The 17,570-nt window shown below is 43.3% G+C and overlaps 1 protein-coding gene across 1 annotated transcript; it reads right to left on the reverse strand.

Moving 5' to 3' along the window:
* Positions 1–1,262: 1,262 nt before the first annotated feature.
* LOC139174563 (chemerin-like receptor 1) lies at positions 1,263–9,251 on the reverse strand. Its single transcript, XM_070765008.1, has 2 exons — positions 9,171–9,251; positions 1,263–2,457 (listed from the first exon to the last, which is right to left on the reverse strand). The coding sequence occupies exons 1-2, from the start codon at positions 9,171–9,173 to the stop codon at positions 1,489–1,491; spliced, it is 972 nt and encodes a 323-aa protein (XP_070621109.1). The 5' UTR covers positions 9,174–9,251; the 3' UTR covers positions 1,263–1,488.
* Positions 9,252–17,570: the final 8,319 nt, after the last annotated feature.

A 17,570-nucleotide genomic window follows, 5' to 3' on the forward strand; every position in this document is an offset into this window, starting at 1 on the left:
TCTTCTATGTAACAGAGAATAGAAAAATTCAAAAGAAGTCGCGCAAGGCTCGAAGATGAGGAGGGACCTAGCCCAGAGAATCATCAAGTGTTGGACTCCATTGAACTCGTAGCATCATCATTACCATCATCAGTGTCAGTAGCTCATCGGTTGGGTTTGTCAATATATGAACTGACCAGCAATGTATGTTTGGTGGAATTAGCATAATGTTGCTTTAACGGCTAACATTGCAATTAGCTATAAAAGGGAGTCAGATGTGTTTCTCTGTTATTGTTGCAAATACTTGCTATTACTCTTAACTCCCCGATCTCACTATCTGCTAGTTTTGTCTGTGAAACTATACAATAGACTTTGCTGTGTGAATATTTGGACTTCAACTCTATATATTATGTATGCAAGTAATACTTATGGTATTATATAGAACCGTGTGTTCTGCAGAAGAGAAATATCGTAGAATTATATATGTATATATAGAACTGTGTGTTCTGAAGGGGAATATTATTGATTAGCTGCTGTGTGTATAGAACTGTATATTCTGATATCTGGTTCGTATATGATTGCTTGACTTGGATATCTATGAAGTGAGCTGTTTACTTACTGCTATTGAATATATGTAAATAATATTTATACTCTACTTATTAGTCTGGGTCAGGGGTAGGAAAGTTGGCTCTTATGGACTTCAACTCCCAGAATTCCTGAGCCAATCATGCTAGCTGAGGGAATTCTGGGAATTGAAGTCCATATGTCATAGAAAGGTCAACTTTGCCTACCCCTGGTCAGGGTTATTGGCTGAATAACCATCACTGCCACATATACAGTAATACCTCGTCTTACGAACTTAATTGGTGACGGAAGGTGGTTCGTAAGGCGAAAAGTTCGTAAGACGAAACAATGTTTCCCAAAGGAAACAATGTAAAAACGATTAATGCATGCAAGGGGGGGAAATAGCAAAATGGCGCTCTGCTGGGCGCCGCCGCCCAGCTGTCACCTTTTAAAATAGCCGGGAGGCTTCTCGGCATTCTCCCGAACCCGAACCTGGAAGTTCGGCAAAAGTTCAGGTTCCGGAGGCCGCCGAGAAGCCCCCCGGCTGTTTCAGAAGGTGACAGCCGGGTGGCGGCGCTTCTCGGCGGCCTCCCGAACCGGAACCTGAAAAGTTCAGGTTCGGGTTCCGGAGAACGCCGAGAAGCCCCCCGGCTGTTTTAAAAGGTGACAGCCAGGCGGTGGCGCCCAGCAGAGCGCCATTTTGCAATCTATGGTGGGTTCGTAAGTCGGAAAAAGTTTGTAACAAGAAGCAAAAAATTTCCGAACCCCGGGTTCGTATCTCGAGATGTTCGTATCTCGAGGGGTTCGTATCACGAGGTACCACTGTACTCTGTTTTTCAATTTAGGATTCTAATATTGGTTATAAGCCTAGTGTAGGATGCTAACAATCATCCTCATCATGTTCTTTGAGGATGCAACAGAAAACCTCCAGTCTTCCTTGTGTCCTTATGTCTTCTGGTTAAGATTCTCCGACGCTTCCGTCGCAAATGACGTGTCCTCTTCTATGAGGGCCTTGCGGAAAAGTCCCAAGAAAGAAGCTTTCCGGCGGAGGCCTCTACTCCGGATGTAGCCCACAAAGCCGTAGAGCACTGGGTTGATGCAGCTGTGCAAGTAGGCCAATGCGTTGGAGACCTTGAGCGCAATCCCCCAAAGGGCATTTTGGCTCCATATGGTGTTCAGCAGCACGAAGACGTGGTGGGGCAGCCAGCAGATGAAGAAAAAGGCGACGATGGCGGCTACCAGGGTGATGGTGCGGTGGCAACCCTTCCAACGCCGTTCGCGGAGCTTGCAAAGCAGAACGGAGTAAGCCGTGGAGATGATGATAAAAGGCAGGAGGAACCCGCCGAAGAATCTGCTCATCCGCAGGGGCAGTTCGGTCGAGGCCTTGAGATCCTTGTGATAGATGCAACAGGAGGCGCCGTTCCTGACTTCGATAGTGCGGACGACCAGGTAAGGGATGCTGAAGAACAAAGCCACGGTCCATGCTCCGATGCACATCAGGGTTTGAAAACGAGGACTTTGGTGGTTTCGGGCCCACACGGGCCTTATGACCATCAGGCAGCGATACAGGCTGATCACGGTGAGAATGAAGACGCTCGTGAAGCTGGTGAGGTAGCGGATGAAGCTGTGGACCTTGCAAATCGCGAGGCCGAAGGGCCATTGCTGGTACATGACCTCTTGCACCAGGGCGGGGATGCGGCCCACGGAGAAGAGGAAGTCGGCCACGGCCAGGTTGAAGTAGCAGATGGAGGTGAAGGTTTTGTGGTTCTTTCGGGTCGCGATGATCCACATGACCAGCCCGTTGCCGGAAACACCCAAAACCAAGATGATGACGTTGGTGACGATAGCGATATGGCGCATGACTTCTTCAACGGCGGTAACATTACGGAGGCAATAAGAGCCATTCGCGGCTGCCTGAAAAGAATAAGACGGGAAGATTCAGGGTTGGTTCTTATTTTTCTAAATCTCGTACTCCTTGAAGGAGACAATGTACAGCCACGCAGTCACAAAGAACCCCCAAAGTTTTCCCTGTAGCCGATTTCCAACTCAGTTACTAAATCTTAGTCTACTCTAAAGGTAAAGTTTTCCCCGTAGATGTGTGTTAATTATTTCCAGCTCTAGGGGGCGATGCTCATTCCCCTTTCTAAACCAAAGAGCCAGTGCTGACTGAAGCCATAGAAACAAGAGATTGACGGCAGAAAAAGACCTCATGGTCCATCTAGTTTGCCCTTGTATTATTTCCTGTATTTTATCTTAGGATGGATCTATGTTTATCCCAGGCATGTTTCAATTCAGTTCCTGTGGATTTACCGACCACGTCTTCTGGAAGTTTGTTCCAAGCATCTACTACACTTTCAGTAAAATCATATTTTTTCATGTTGCTTCTGATCTTTCCCCCAACTAACCTCAGCTTGTGCCCCCTTATTCTTGTGTTCATGTTCCTACTAAAAACACTTCCCTCCTGAACCTTATTTAAGACATCTCCATAGTCATGTGGCCAGCATGAATATATGCCCAAGGTGCATGTAGCGCTGTTACCATCCCACTAAAGCTGGTCCCCATTTTTGTACTTGCATTTTTTTTACATGCTTTTGAACTGCTAGAAGCTGGGGCAAGTCATGGAAGCTCACTCCATTACGTGCAGTGATGGGCTACTACAGGTACGGTCAGGTACGCAGAACCGGTAGAAAAATTTTGAATTTTTTTTTCTGTTTTTTTCTCTTCTGGGCTCCGAGTATGTTTTTCCTATCACAGTAAATGACATTGAATGTGTATAATTTGAGAACACATACAGCAATGAAGGGCCGCAAAATTTTTTACTACCACACTGTGGGCATGGCTTATTTTGTGGGTGTGTCTTGCCAGCCATGTGACCAGGTGGGAGTGGCTTGATGATCATGCAACCGCGGGTGGCTTAAAAGTCATGTGACTGGCTTAAAGGTGGCCAACTTGATGTCACTCACATCAAGGGTTTGAGTTAGGGTGCGTGGCCTTTCCTTGCCTCAAAGAGATACAGTTTACTATTATTTGATTTGATTTGATTTGATTTGATTATTTATTTTATTTGATTATTTATTTTATTTTATTTTATTTTATTATTTTTATGCCGCCCTTCTTCTTAGACTCAGGGTGGCTTACAACATGTTAGCAATAGCACTTTTTAACAGAGCCAGCACATTGCCCCCACAATCCGGGTCCTCATTTTACCCACCTCGGAAGGATGGAAGGCTGAGTCAAACTTGAGCCGGTGATGAGATTTGAACCGCTGACCTACAGATCTACAGTCAGCTTCAGAGGCCTGCAGTACAGCACTCTACCTGCTGCGCCACCCTGGCTCTATTACTGAACATCCAAAATATACTATTTAATTCTATGTATATATATTGCACAGAGGCACACACCTCCGGCTATCCCAATCCACAAACTGGTTGCAAAGGCAGATCAAAGGTTTCAAAACCTCGCCGCACAGAGGCCTCAGGCTTGGCCCAGTCATGAAACATTCAGGAGCTGGAAGGGGCTTCTGGTGCATGCACGCATAGGGTGCATGGATCAAAACTTCTCCCTGGCCCTTCTAAAGCACCAAAGAGGCCTCAGGCATGAAGCAACACAAGCCGCTCGACGTGTAGAACTATGACGATTTCACCACCTAGCTGTGATGGGAAATCTTCCAAGCTTTGAAGTGCTCGGTGCAAGAGAACGGATCTAACTGAGTTCAGGCCCTGCTTTTCATGCGACTAATATTAAAAGCGGGCTTTTTCTTATGGCAGCATTTTCCAAACCCTGCGGAGTGGAGGGGCTCTAAAATGTTAACCATCCCCTACAATAATAATAATAATAATAATAATAATAATAATAATAATAATAATTTATTGGATTTGTATGCCGCCTCTCTCCGCAGATTCGGGGCGGCTAACAACAATAATAAACACAACATGTACAATCCAATAATAAAAACAACTAAAAACCCCTATTATAAAACCAAACATACACACAAACATACCATGCATAACTTGTAATGGCCTAGGGGGAAGAGCTATCTCAACTCCCCCATGCCTGGCGGTATAAATGAGTCCGGGGGGAGTTGGTTCCCTTCATTTTGGGGAGGAAAGATGATGTCTTTGGAGAGGAGTGGCATACAAGACTAATAATAATAATAATAATAATAATAATTATTATTATTATTATTATTATTATTATTAATGCCACCCCTCTCCGTAGACTCTGGGCGGCTAACAACAGTGATAAAAAACAGCATGTAACAATCCAATACTAAAACAACTAAAAACCCTTATTATAAAACCAAACATACACACCAACATACCATGCATAAATTGTAAAGGCCCGGGGGGAAGGAATATCTCAGTTCCCCCATGCCTGACGGCAGAGGTGGGTTTTAAGGAGCTTACGAAAGGCGAGGAGGGTGGGGGCAATTCTAATCTCTAGGGGGAGCTGGTTCCAGAGGGTCGGGGCCGCCACAGAGAAGGCTCTTCCCCTGGGTCCCGCCAAACGACATTGTTTAGTTGACGGGACTCAGAGAAGGCCCATTCTGTGGGACCTAACTGGTCACTGGGATTCTTGCGGCAGAAGACGGTCCCGGAGATAATCTGGTCCGATGCCATGAAGGCCTTTATAGGTCATAACCAACACTTTGAATTGTGACTGGAAACTGATCGGCAACCAATGTAGACTGCGGAGTGTTGGTGTAACATGGGCATGTCATTATTATTATTATCATCATCATCATTAAAAATTGAAGGCACACACTAGAACAGTGGTTCTCAACCTCTCTAATGCCGCGACCCCTTAATACAGTTCCTCACGTTGTGGTGACCCCCAACCATAACTCTAGCACCAATTATCCCAACAGAGCTTTAAGCTGATTGGCAAGAAGGTCAGAGGGACACCCCCACTGTAAACAGCTGATTGGTCGGATTGTAAAAATACTTTCCAAGGCGCCAGATTAGATGCTTTAGTTCCTAACACCATGGGAAATTTGTCTTTTACCATGGTCTTAGGCGACCCCTGTGAAAAGTTTGTTCGACCCGCAAAGGGGTCCCGACCCCCCCAGGTTGAGAACCACTGCACTAGAACAACTGGTGAAGTCATTCTTTGCTATCATCCTCAGCTAACTCTTTTTCTGAGTGTAGAGATGCAATAAGATGTAACTTAAGGGCTGCAAAGTTTCAACACTCAAGATTGCATCAGACGGATGGTTTGAAAAGTGGTTTTTAAAGATTGCTTTGCTTTTTCCGGGCTTGGAGAGAGGTTTTAAGGTGCCAAGGGGGCTGCTTTAAGCCTTTGGAATATTCAAAACATCCACCTGATCCTTAAAAACCTCAAATCTCCCCCTCCCAAGGGATCTGGTAGGTCCCCAGTTGGAGTCAACAGGGCCATGGGCTCCTGCTTTGTAATCAAATCTGTTTCCTTCACTAACTTCTGGGAAGACCTAAGAACTTCTGCACGTAACTTCCCTCCATTGGTGAAATCCATTTCTTTTTTTACTACCGGATCTGTGGGCATGGTGTGGTTTGGTGGGCATGTCTCGATGGGCGTAGCAGGGGAAGGATACTCCAAAATCCTTCCCCATTCCCTCACAACTCCTGGGGGAAGGATATTGCAAAAAGTGTTGGTTATGACCTATAAAGCCCTACATGGCATCGGGCCAGAATACAGTGATCCCTCGATTTTCACGATCTCGATCTTCGCGAAACGCTATATCGCGATTTTTCAAAAAATATTAATTAAAAATATATTCCCACCCGATGACGTCACTCTCTTCCTTTCTCATCTTTCTTTCTCTCTCTCTTTCTCTATCTTGCTTCTTCCTCTCTCACACTCTCTTCCTCCCTCTCTCATCTCTTTCTTTCCTTCTCTCTCTTTCTCTATTTCTCCCCCTCTTGCTCTCGAGCGGCGGGCGGCGGGCGAGCGGCGGGCGGGCAGCAGCGAGGAGCCGAAGATTGGGGTTTCCCCTTTGCGTGGGCGGCAGGGAAACCCCGATCTTCGGCTCCTCGCTGCTGCGGCGCTGCCGAGCAGATCAGCTGCTGGGCGGTCGAAGGAACCTTCCCTGGGTCTTCCCCGCCACCCACGCAAAGGGGAAACCCCGATCTTCGGCTCCTCGCTGCTGCGGCGCTGCCGAGCAGATCAGCTGCTGGGCGGCGGAAGGAACCTTCCCTGGATCTTCCCAGGTGCGGAAGTAAAAACACCATCTGTGCATGCGCGGCCATTGAAAACAGGGTGCGCATGCGCAGATGGTGTTTTTACTTCCGCACCACTATATCGCGAAAAATCGATTATCGCGAGGGGTCTTGGAACGGAACCCTCGCGATAATCGAGGGATCACTGTACCTCCAAGAACGCCTTCTGCCGCATGAATCCCAATGACTGATTATGTCCCACAGATTCGGCCTTCTCCAGGTCCCATCAACTAGGCAATGTCGTTTGGCGGGACCTATGGGAGAGCCTTCTCTGTGGGGGGCCCGACCTTCTGGAATCAGCTCCCCCCGGGGATTTGTACTTATTGTCCCCACCCTCCTCCCCTTCCATAAGAGTCTTATAACTCACTTATGCTGCCAGGCTTTTAACTATTACATCCCTTCCCCCTGGCCAATGAATGTGTTGAAAGAATACTGAGCAAATGGAATGACTGTTTTTTATGGGTTTGGGGTTTTTTTAGACTTTAAATTAATTAATTGGATTTAAGAAATTGTATATTATTTATTTTAGGTTGTGAGTTGCCCCGAGTCCTTGGAGAGAGGCAGCATAAAAGTCCAATAACTAAATAACTAAGTAACTAAGTAACTAAATAAATAACTAAGTAAATAAGTAAATAAGTAAATAAGTAACTAAATAACTAAATAACTAAATAACTAAATAACTAAATAACTAAATAACTAAGTAAATAAGTAACTATATAACTAAGTAACTAAGTAACTAAGTAACTAAGTAGCTAAATAACTAAATAACTAAATAATTAAATAACTAAGTAACTAAATAACCAAATAACTAAATAGATTAGATTAGATTAGATTTATTAGATTTGTATGCCACCCCTCTCCGGAGACTTGGAATGGACTAACTAACTAACTAACTAACTAACTAACTAACTAACTAACTAACTAACTAACTAACTAACTACATACATACATACATACATACATACATACATACATACATACATATGTCAGAACAATCTACATATACAGTATACATTTATGCCAACAGGCCTGAGGCCATTAGATTCTTGCCCCCTGGCCAATGAAGGTGCTAAGAGAATGCTGAATGAACAAAATGATTTTTTAATGGATTTTTTGGTTGTGTGTGTGTTAGATTTTAAATTATTAATTGGATCCAAGATACCTTGTATTGTTTATTACATGTTGTGAGCTGCCCCGAGTCCTCGGAGTGGGGAGGTATAGAAGTCCAATAAATAAATAAATAAATAAATAAATAAATTCTCGCCAGCCAGAGATGTTATTTGCCCATTCGCCAAAACTACCCAAAGTTTCCGCTACCAGTTCTCCAGAACCTGCTGGATTTCACCCCTCCCACCTGCCCCACCAATCCAACAGTATTTCCAAACAATGAATTGGGGCATGCCCATTTATTTTAATTTTTTTTTTCAGATCTTCCTTTCAGGAAATGGCAACCCGACGCCCCATTCTTGAAGCTACATAGAAACATAGAAGACTGATGGCAGAAAAAGACCTCATGTTCCATCTAGTCTGCGCTTATACTATTTCTTGTATTTTATCTTAGGGTGGATATATGTTTATCCCAGGCATGTTTAAATTCAATTCCTGTGGTTTTGCCAACCACGTCTGCTGGAAGTTTGTTCCAAGCATCTACTTCTCTTTCAGTCAAATAATATTTTCTGACGTTGCTTCTGATCTTTCCCCCAACTAACCTCAGATTGTGTCCCCCTGTTCTTGTGTTCACTTGCCTATTAAAAACACTTCTCTCCTGAACCTTATTTAACCGTTTAACCTATTTAAATGTTTCGATCATGTCCCCCCCTTTCCCTTTCGTCCTCCGGACTAGACAGATTGAGTTCATGAAGTCTTTGCTTAAGACCTTCCACCATTTTTGTAGCCCGTCTTTGGGCCCGTTCAACACTTGGAAACGGAATCACTTCACTTTAGGGAGAGAAGAAAGGACTGTCTATAAAGAAAAGGGGTTCTCAGGGACAACAATCAGAGGGAAGGAGAGGAGGCTAACGTCCAAAGTGAGACAGACATGATTTCGCAAAGGTTCTGCAGGGTTGTGAAGCCCTTGCAAAATCTGTCTGATCAGCGAGAACAGTTACGAATAGCAATCTACCCAACAGCATTAACCACAATGCCAGTATCAGGCCACCCTCAAGTTATTATAAAAAGCAGACAAACCCAAAACTTTTGGGAGGAATACATCTTACTGTTTAGTCTAAGCCAGTGTTTCCCAACCTTGGCAACTTGAAGATATTTGGACTTCAACTCCCAGAAATTTCAGGGATTTGAAGTCCAAATATCTTCAAGTTGCCAAGGTTGGGAAACACTGGTCTAAGCTCAAGGAGTGTGCAAAGAGCACACAGCGGATCCCAAGGCCTCCCGTCGGAGACGCTGTGGCCCTCTCTCCACCCCTGCCTTGCTCACCATTTGAAGGTTCACCGTGCCTTCCTTGGGGACCCTGTACGGCGTTTTCACCTAAGGAGGTCTTGGCGTTCTGCTTCTACGGTGCATTCTGAGCGGAAGGGCAGGAAGTCACTCCACAACCTGATTGCAAGAGACAATAGACCGGCCTTCTCCCTTGCAAAATCACCAAGGGATGATGATGAACATTCAGAGGACTCATTAGGCAAGAAAACACTTGCAGGGCAAATGCCCAACAATCACCCAAGGAAAGGCGCCTTTTTTTTGGTGACTTTCAGATATTGGAAAGAGGAGCCGGTTGAAATAGGAGCAATTTGGTGGATTGGTTGCGGTGGTAGGGAAAACAGTGTCAGGGCAAAGCCATCATTTGGAGTTGGAGATTCGGCCTGTCGCAGTAGAGTAGTATTATAGGAACTGGGAGGGTAGTTAAGGTGGAAGGTCTTAAGCATAAAACTTATCAGGAAAGACTTCATGAACTCAACCTGGAGAGGTCAATTGTGGATAGTCTTAGGGAGAAATGTTGGGGGTTAAAGGTTGACACTACTGAGTCCGGTAATGAGTTCCACGCTTCGACAACTCGGTTGCTAAAGTCATATTTTTTACAGTCAAGCTTGGAGCAATTAATATTAAGTTTGAATCTGTTGCGTGCTCTTGTGTTGTTGCGGTTGAAGCTGAAGTAGTCATTGACAGGCAGGATGTTGCAGCATATGATCTTGTTGGCAATACTTAAATCGTGTTTTAGGCGCCATAGTTCTAAGCTTTCTAGATCCAGGATTGTTAGTCTATTTTCGTAGAGTATTCTTTTTCGAGAGGAGGAGTGAAAGGCTCTTCTTGTGAAGTATCTTTGGACGTTTTCAAGGGTGTTGATGTCCGAGATGTGGTATGGGTTCCAGACAGATGAACTGTATTCAAGGATGGGTCTAGCAAAAGTTTTGGAGGCTCTGGTGAGTAGTGTGAGATTGCCGGAGCAGAAGCTACGTAGGATCAGGTTAACAACTCTAGAAGCCTTTTTGGCGATATTGTTGCAGTGGGCTTTGGCACTTAGATCATTTGATATTAGTATTCCAAGGTCTTTTACTGGGGTTGGCTGTGAGATTTTGTATATTCAGTTTATATATGAGGTTTGGATTCTTTTTGCCGATGTGGAGGTTGCATCTCTGTGCGATCCCTGGGATTTGCGATCATCTATCAATGCCACGGCAAAGCATCATTGTCAGTGACAGGGGGAGACCTTTCCATTCCCACCCCCCGGGATTATTATTTTTTTAAAGCTTATTTTTAAATTGAATTCGAATGGCTGACCCTGACTGCTGTTTTGCTTGTAGGGTATCTTTATTTTTTGTCATTCATTTGATGTGATTGCATCTAGTTGTAATTTCAATGATTGGATATTCAAATTAAATTGCAGAAAGCTTGAGATATCGAACAAATATTTTTACTTCTGTGCTCTTTTCTTTCCCTTTTTAAACTATAATTTCTCTTTTTTATTATTTGTAGTTGATAAAGTCTTTTTTCTTGTAAGAGTTTTGGAGAATACATAAGAATGAGGAGTAGGCACTATATCACTCCTTTCAGTTCTGGAGACCTCACCTACAAAAAGATATTGACAAAATTGAACGGGTCCAAAGATGGGCTACAAGAATGGTGGAAGGTCTTAAGCATAAAACGTATCAGGAAAGACTTCATGACCTCAATCTGTATAGTCTGGGGGACAGAAGGAAAAGGGGGAACATGATCAAAACATTTAAATATGAGAGGGGCGGCATACAAATCTAAATAATAAATAAAATAAATAAATAAATATGGTAAAGGGTTAAATAAGGTTCAGGAGGGAAGTGTTTTTAATAGGAAAGTGAACACAAGAACAAGGGGACACAATCTGAAGTTAGTTGGGGGAAAGATCAAAAGCAACGTGAGGAAATATTATTTCACTGAAAGAGTAGTAGATCCTTGGAACAAACTTCCAGCAGACGTGGTTGGTAAATCCACAGTAACTGAATTTAAACATGCCTGTATAACATATATCCATCCTAAGATAAAACACAGGAAATAGTATAAGGGCAGACTAGATGGACCATGAGGTCTTTTTCTGCCGTCAGTCTTCTATATTTCTATGTTTCTATCATATCTGAAGTATTAAAGGAGAAGGATATTATTTTAATAAGGTTTAAAAGAAATTAAGCTTGAATTCAGTTGGATGGAAATTAGATATCTAGATGACAAAATTAGAGGTCAAGGTTGGGGGGGGGTTGGATTGACACCAGAAGTGATTAATTTGGAACTAATAACTTTTTTGGGAGGGAGATTAATTATAAATAATGTACTAACTCATTTTTATTATAATATGAAAATATTTTTAAATGTATTGAAGAAGTTTGTATGGAGAAAAAAAATTACTCCTTCCGGGGGAAAACTGGACGTTTGGCTTCTGGCAGCACGCCAGGCTGGCGCGCTGCCTTGGGGGGCCTGGGAGGAGGTCCTAAGCCACCCAATTTAATGGCGGCTCGGAGCGGACCTCCTCCTGTTGCCCCTCAGCTATCCTGAAAGCGAACACCCACCCGCCCTCCTCTATCATACAGTGTGCCTGGACGGGGTTGCCTCGGGGGCCGAATAGGAATTTTTGGCAGTCTCTCCTTGGTGTGGCCATTTTTTTGCCTATTCCACACTGTCGTTAAGGATGGACTGGTTAGGAGGTGCGGCACAATGTAGAGATACATCTGATTAATTCGGCTTCTCTCTGGTCACTGGGGTTTGACAGATTAGGGCCGGAAATGGGCAATAGGAGCAACTGCACGTTTTCCTTTTGGGCATCTTTTCAAGATGATGAGCTGCCTCTCCCCATGAACTAGAGGTGCGTACAATTTCGGGGATTGGAGAGGGGATGCCCATGGGACTCACCTTATCCAATTTCCCTCGGAGTTTGGACGGTGAGCTCCTCCCACATGCTTATGGGCGTGGCTCGGATACAGGTGAAGGTGGCTACCTTCACCTGGATCAGCAAGAAGTTATGCCCAAGAGTTGCCATGAATGTTTTTACAGGTAAATTCCGCCCCATTAGTTGTTGGCCTCTGCAGGTCCTTCGTTTACACTGCTATAACGTCTGCATTACGTTATTTAAATTGACGTTATTTAAATTTATGCTAATTAATAAAGTGACCCATTATTAAAATCCAGCTACTGTCTCAGCGTTGTTACTCCACTTCCTAGGCAAAGGGCTGACGCACTGCCTAAGTGGCATTTTTGCAGGACTGGGAAGAACACTGTTTGAATCCCAAGTTTGTAAATCAGGAGTTTGGGAAGTTTGGGAATCAGAAGTCAATGCGAGCCTCTGATTGAATAGAAGCAAAACAAATGAGGAGACAGAAAAAAGCGTATGAAGGGGTAACTAAATAAAGAAGACATTGACAAATGGAAAGGAATGGGGCTGCCAGAAGCAAAACGAGCCACCAAATAAATGAGACATATTGAAGGACGTCAGGTTTACTCACTGTTTCCTGGGCATTTAACTGAACTATCTGGTTGTTGTTGGGTTTTTTTCTCCCTACAGGGATATTGTGCAATATTTATGTATGTATGTGTACGTATTTATTTCTTTAACTTCAATATATTCTGCCTTTCAAGCAGGGGGTCTTCTGGAGGGACAGAGTGAAAAACACATTTGGCTATACAATGTCGGAACCCAGGAGAAGAGCCTTCCCTGTGGCGGCCCCGACCCTCTGGAACCAGCTCCCCCTGGAGATTAGAACTGCCCCCACCCTCCTTGCCTTTCGTAAAGTTCATAAGACCCATCTCTGCCGTCAGGCATGGGGGAACTGAGACATCTCCCCCAGGCCTATACAGTTTATACATGGTATGTTTGTGGGTATGTTTGCTTTTAATAATGGGGTTTTTAGCGTTTTTAAAATTATTAGATTTGTTCTTACATTGTTCTTGTTATTGCTGTGAGCCACCCCGAGTCTACGGAGAGGGGCGGCATACAAATCTAATAAATAATAATAATAATAATAATAATAATAATAATAATAATAATATACCTTAATGAAAGAACAGACATAGGGAGGGAATAATAAAAGTACAGTCACAAAAGACACACTACAAAAAGGGCGGAAGTACACTGCTCAAAGAAATAAAGGGAATACTTAAACAACACAATATAACTCCAAGTAAATCAAACTTCTGTGAAATCAAACCGTTCACTTAGGAAGCTGACTGACGATCAATTTTACCTGCTGCTGTGCACATCCAACTTTGTACAGAACAAAGTATTCAATGAGAATATTTCATCCATTCAGATCTAGGATCCGTTATTTGAGTGTTCCCTTTATTTTTTTGAACAATATAGTTTGGCAGCACTATTTAAGCCATAACTGGACTCAACAGCATTGATCAAATTCTGATTCCTTTGCAATCCGCCCCCACACCCAATACTTTTAAAACCACATGGAAAAAATATATATAATTGTGTAAATTAGCTGAAATTAGAGAGGCCTCTAGATATGGGAAGTAGAGATCCAGTAGAGACTTAGTTCTTTAACTGTAGAAGAAGGATGAATTGCTTAAAATTGTGACACACCGAGAAATAAGGTAGCTTAGCTATGATTTTTGCAGCAAACATTGGATATTCGCTGCTCAAAAAAAATAAAGGGAACACTTGAACAACACAATATAACTCCAAGTAAATCAAACTCCTGTGAAATCAAACTGTCCACTTAGGAAGCAACACTGATTGACAATTAATTTCACATGCTGTTGTGCATATTCAGCTTTGTACAGAACAAAGTATTCAGTGAGAATATTTCATTCATTCAGATCTGGGATGTGTTCTTTGAACGTCCCCCCCCCCTTTTTTTTTTTTAGCAGTACAGTGATACCTTGTCTTACAAACTTAATTGGTTCCGGGATGAGGCTCTTAAGGTGAAAAGTTTGTAAGACGAAACAATGTTTCCCATAGGAATCAATGGAAAAGCGATTAATGCGTGCAAGCCCAAAATTCACCCCTTTTGCCAGTCAAAGTGCCTGTTTTTGCGCTGCTGGGATTGCCCTGAGGCTCCCCTCCATGGGAAACCCCACCTCTGGACTTCTGGACAATCCCAGCATCACAAAAACGAGGGTTTCGCTGGCAACGGAAGTCCGGAGGTGGGGTTTCCCCGCGAAGGGAGCATCAGTGAAATCGCAGCATCGCAAAAACACCAAAGTCCTCGAAACCCCACCTCCGGACCTCTGTGTTTTTGCGATGCTGCGATTTCACTGAGGCTCCCCTCGCTGGGAAACCCCACCTCCAGACTTCTGTTGCCACCTGTTTTTGCACTGCTGGAATTCCCTTGCTGGGATTCTCCTGCAACATCACAAAAACACGGAAGTCTGGAGGTGGGGTTTCTCATGGATGGGAGCCTCAGGGACTCCCAGCAGAGCAAAAACGGGTGCTTTGGCTGGTGGAAGTCCGGAGGCAGGGCATCCCAGCGGCGGCGGTGGGTTTGTAAGGTGAAAATAGTTTGTAAGAAGAGGCAAAAAAATCTTAAAACCCGGGTTTGTATCTCGAAAAGTTTGTATGACGAGGTATCACTGTATATTTTTTCCTTTCCTCCTCCCCTTTTTTGGGGCATTTTCCTCTCCCTCCTCTGTAATTAAGTGATGTAGAAGAGCCTTCTTGGGAGGAAAGTTATTACTACCACCCCTTGTGTTTTTAGCAAACGTCTTTAAAAAAACGTCAATTGGCAGAACAGTGCGCTACCATCGCAGCTATAACTGCCAGATGAAACCCGAGGGCTGCATATGTATGTGTGCCGCAATCGGTTTGTGAGTTTTGAGGAAGTCATAACCAGGCTTAGAGCAAATGGTTTTCCTGGAAAAGCCAAGCAATCAAAAAGCTGACTCAAAGATGTGCACATACACAATACGCACATGTAATAACAGTGCTAGTAGAACAGAACAGAGCAGAATTCTTTATTGGCCAAGTGTGATTGGAGCCAGAAGGAATTTGTCTTTGGTACATAAACTTTCAGTGTACATAAAAGAGATAAGGGACAAATCATGATCGTAGTCATAATAAATACATTCATCGTGAATCATAAGATACAACAATTAGTCACACTAGGATAATAAATAAGCAATCAAAACGAAAGCAGAAAACTAAACAAAACAGTATAAATCGTAAAGCTACAAGTAGCAAGGTTATTATAGTCATAAGTAGAAAAGAAGATAGGCAATAGGAAGGATAAAAATGATATATTTCTACTTGTAGTAGAAACATAGAAGACTGACGGCAGAAAAAGACCTCATGATCCATCTAGTCTGCCCTTATACTATTTCCTGTATTTTTATCTTAGGATGGATATATGTTTATCCCAGGCATGTTTAAATTCAGTTACTGTGGATTTACCAACCACGTCTGCTGGAAGTTTGTTCCAAGGATCTACTACTCTTTCAGTAAAATAATATTTTCTCATGTTGCTTTTGATCTTTCCCCCAACTAACTTCAGATTGTGTCCCCTTGTTCTTGTGTTCATTTTCCTCTTAAAGTAGTAGTAGTAGTGGTAGCAGTAAGCAGCAATATCCTCAATTTAGATTATACTTCTCCCTCTTCCTGGTAGGTTTCCATCTTTATTTTAACCAACAGTTTTGATGACTAATCTTGGTGATGTGGAAAGAAAAATCCGGTCCGGTTCCGATCCAGGAAAAAGCCACTGGGAATAAAATGGAGGCCGTTGGAAAGAAGGACTCTGTTTATTCATGAGCATAACAAACAATAGCATGCGGTTCTGGGACCGCTGACAAATGGATTTGATGAGTGCATGGATTTTTATAGAGTTCTGAGATGGTGCTAAGGGGTTGTGCGATGTAGTGAGCCTGGTGTCTATTGCAGAATATCTCCGGGACCGCCTTCTGCCGCACGAATCCCAGCGACCGGTTAGGTCCCACAGAGTTGGCCTTCTCCGGATCCCGTCGACTAAACAATGTCGTCTGGTGGGACCCAGGGGAAGAGCCTTCTCTGTGGTGGCTCCGACCCTCTGGAACCAGCTCCCCCCTGAGATTAGGATTGCCCCCACCCTCCTTGCCTTTCGTAAGCTCCTTAATACCCACCTCTGTCGTCAGGCATGGGGGAATTGAAACATCTCCCCCTGCCCATGTTGTTTTGGTGTTTGATGGATTGTGTGCTTGTTTTTTATATATTGGGGTTGCTTTTATGAATTTTTTAACCAAAAACTGTAATTAGATTGGTAAATATTAGATTTGTCACTATGTACTGTTTTTTGCCATTGTTGTGAGCCGCCCTGAGTCTGCGGAGAGGGGCGGCATATAAATCCAATAAATCTAATCTAATCTAATCCTAAGGGTGGTGGGTTAATCCTATTGTGATGACCCAAGGCGTGGCATACAAGCAGTGAAGGGCTACAAATTTTTTTACTACCACACTGTAGGCGTGGCTTATTTTGTGGGTGTGACTTGCCAGCCATGTGATCAGGTGGGAGTGGCTTGGTGATCATGTGACTGGGGGGGTGGCTTAAGGTAATGTGACTGGCTTAAAGGTGACCAACTTGATGTCACTTAAAGTTAGGGTTAAGGTGCCTGGCCTCTCCTCGCCTCAAAGAGATACAATTTCCCTATCTATTTACTATTATGAACATCCAAAATATACTATTTAATTCTATGTACATAGGCCATATGTGTACATACATATTATACACAGGCACAGCCAGATTGTTGGGGGCAATATGCTTTTTCTCTGTAAACCGCTTAGAGAAGGCTGTAAACAGTGATGGGCTACTACGGGTACGGTCAAGTACGCAGAACCGGTAGAAAAAAATTGAAAACTCATATCTACATAGAATTAAATAGTATATCTATTTACTATTACTGAATATCCAGAATTTACTGTTTAATTCTATCTATACACATACACTCAAAGCTCTTCTAAAATTATACACATTCAACCTCATTGACTGCGATAGGAAAAATATACCCAGAGCCTAGAAGGGGGGGAAAAAGAAAAAAAAAATCAAAATTTTTCTACCGGTTCTGAGTACCTGACCATAACCTTGGAGCCCATCACTACTTATTGGTAAATGGATCGGTTGAAACCTGATTAATGGCATCAGTTTTGCATGGTCATCAAAGGTTTCATAGCAACCAATCTTGTTTTGAAGCATCCTTTTTACTGGGGGCACTTCAGATCTTTTAGAAGCTGCAGGAAATGGACTTTGGTGGAAGAAACTTTTAAATGCATGAAGGGGGGGGCACTAAGTGGGGGGGGGGACCCTACCTTTCTTCAGATTCAAGAGCCTGTATTTGAATCTCAATTTTCAGAAAGAGACCCATTCAAGCAACAATTAGATAGAAGTGTTCCAACATCTGAATGGCTGACACAAAGAACCGAGGGTCAACTTGTTCTCCAAAGCACCAGAA

The sequence above is a fragment of the Erythrolamprus reginae genome, chromosome 11 (genome assembly GCF_031021105.1).
Source record: "Erythrolamprus reginae isolate rEryReg1 chromosome 11, rEryReg1.hap1, whole genome shotgun sequence".
Lineage (NCBI taxonomy): Eukaryota > Metazoa > Chordata > Lepidosauria > Squamata > Dipsadidae > Erythrolamprus > Erythrolamprus reginae.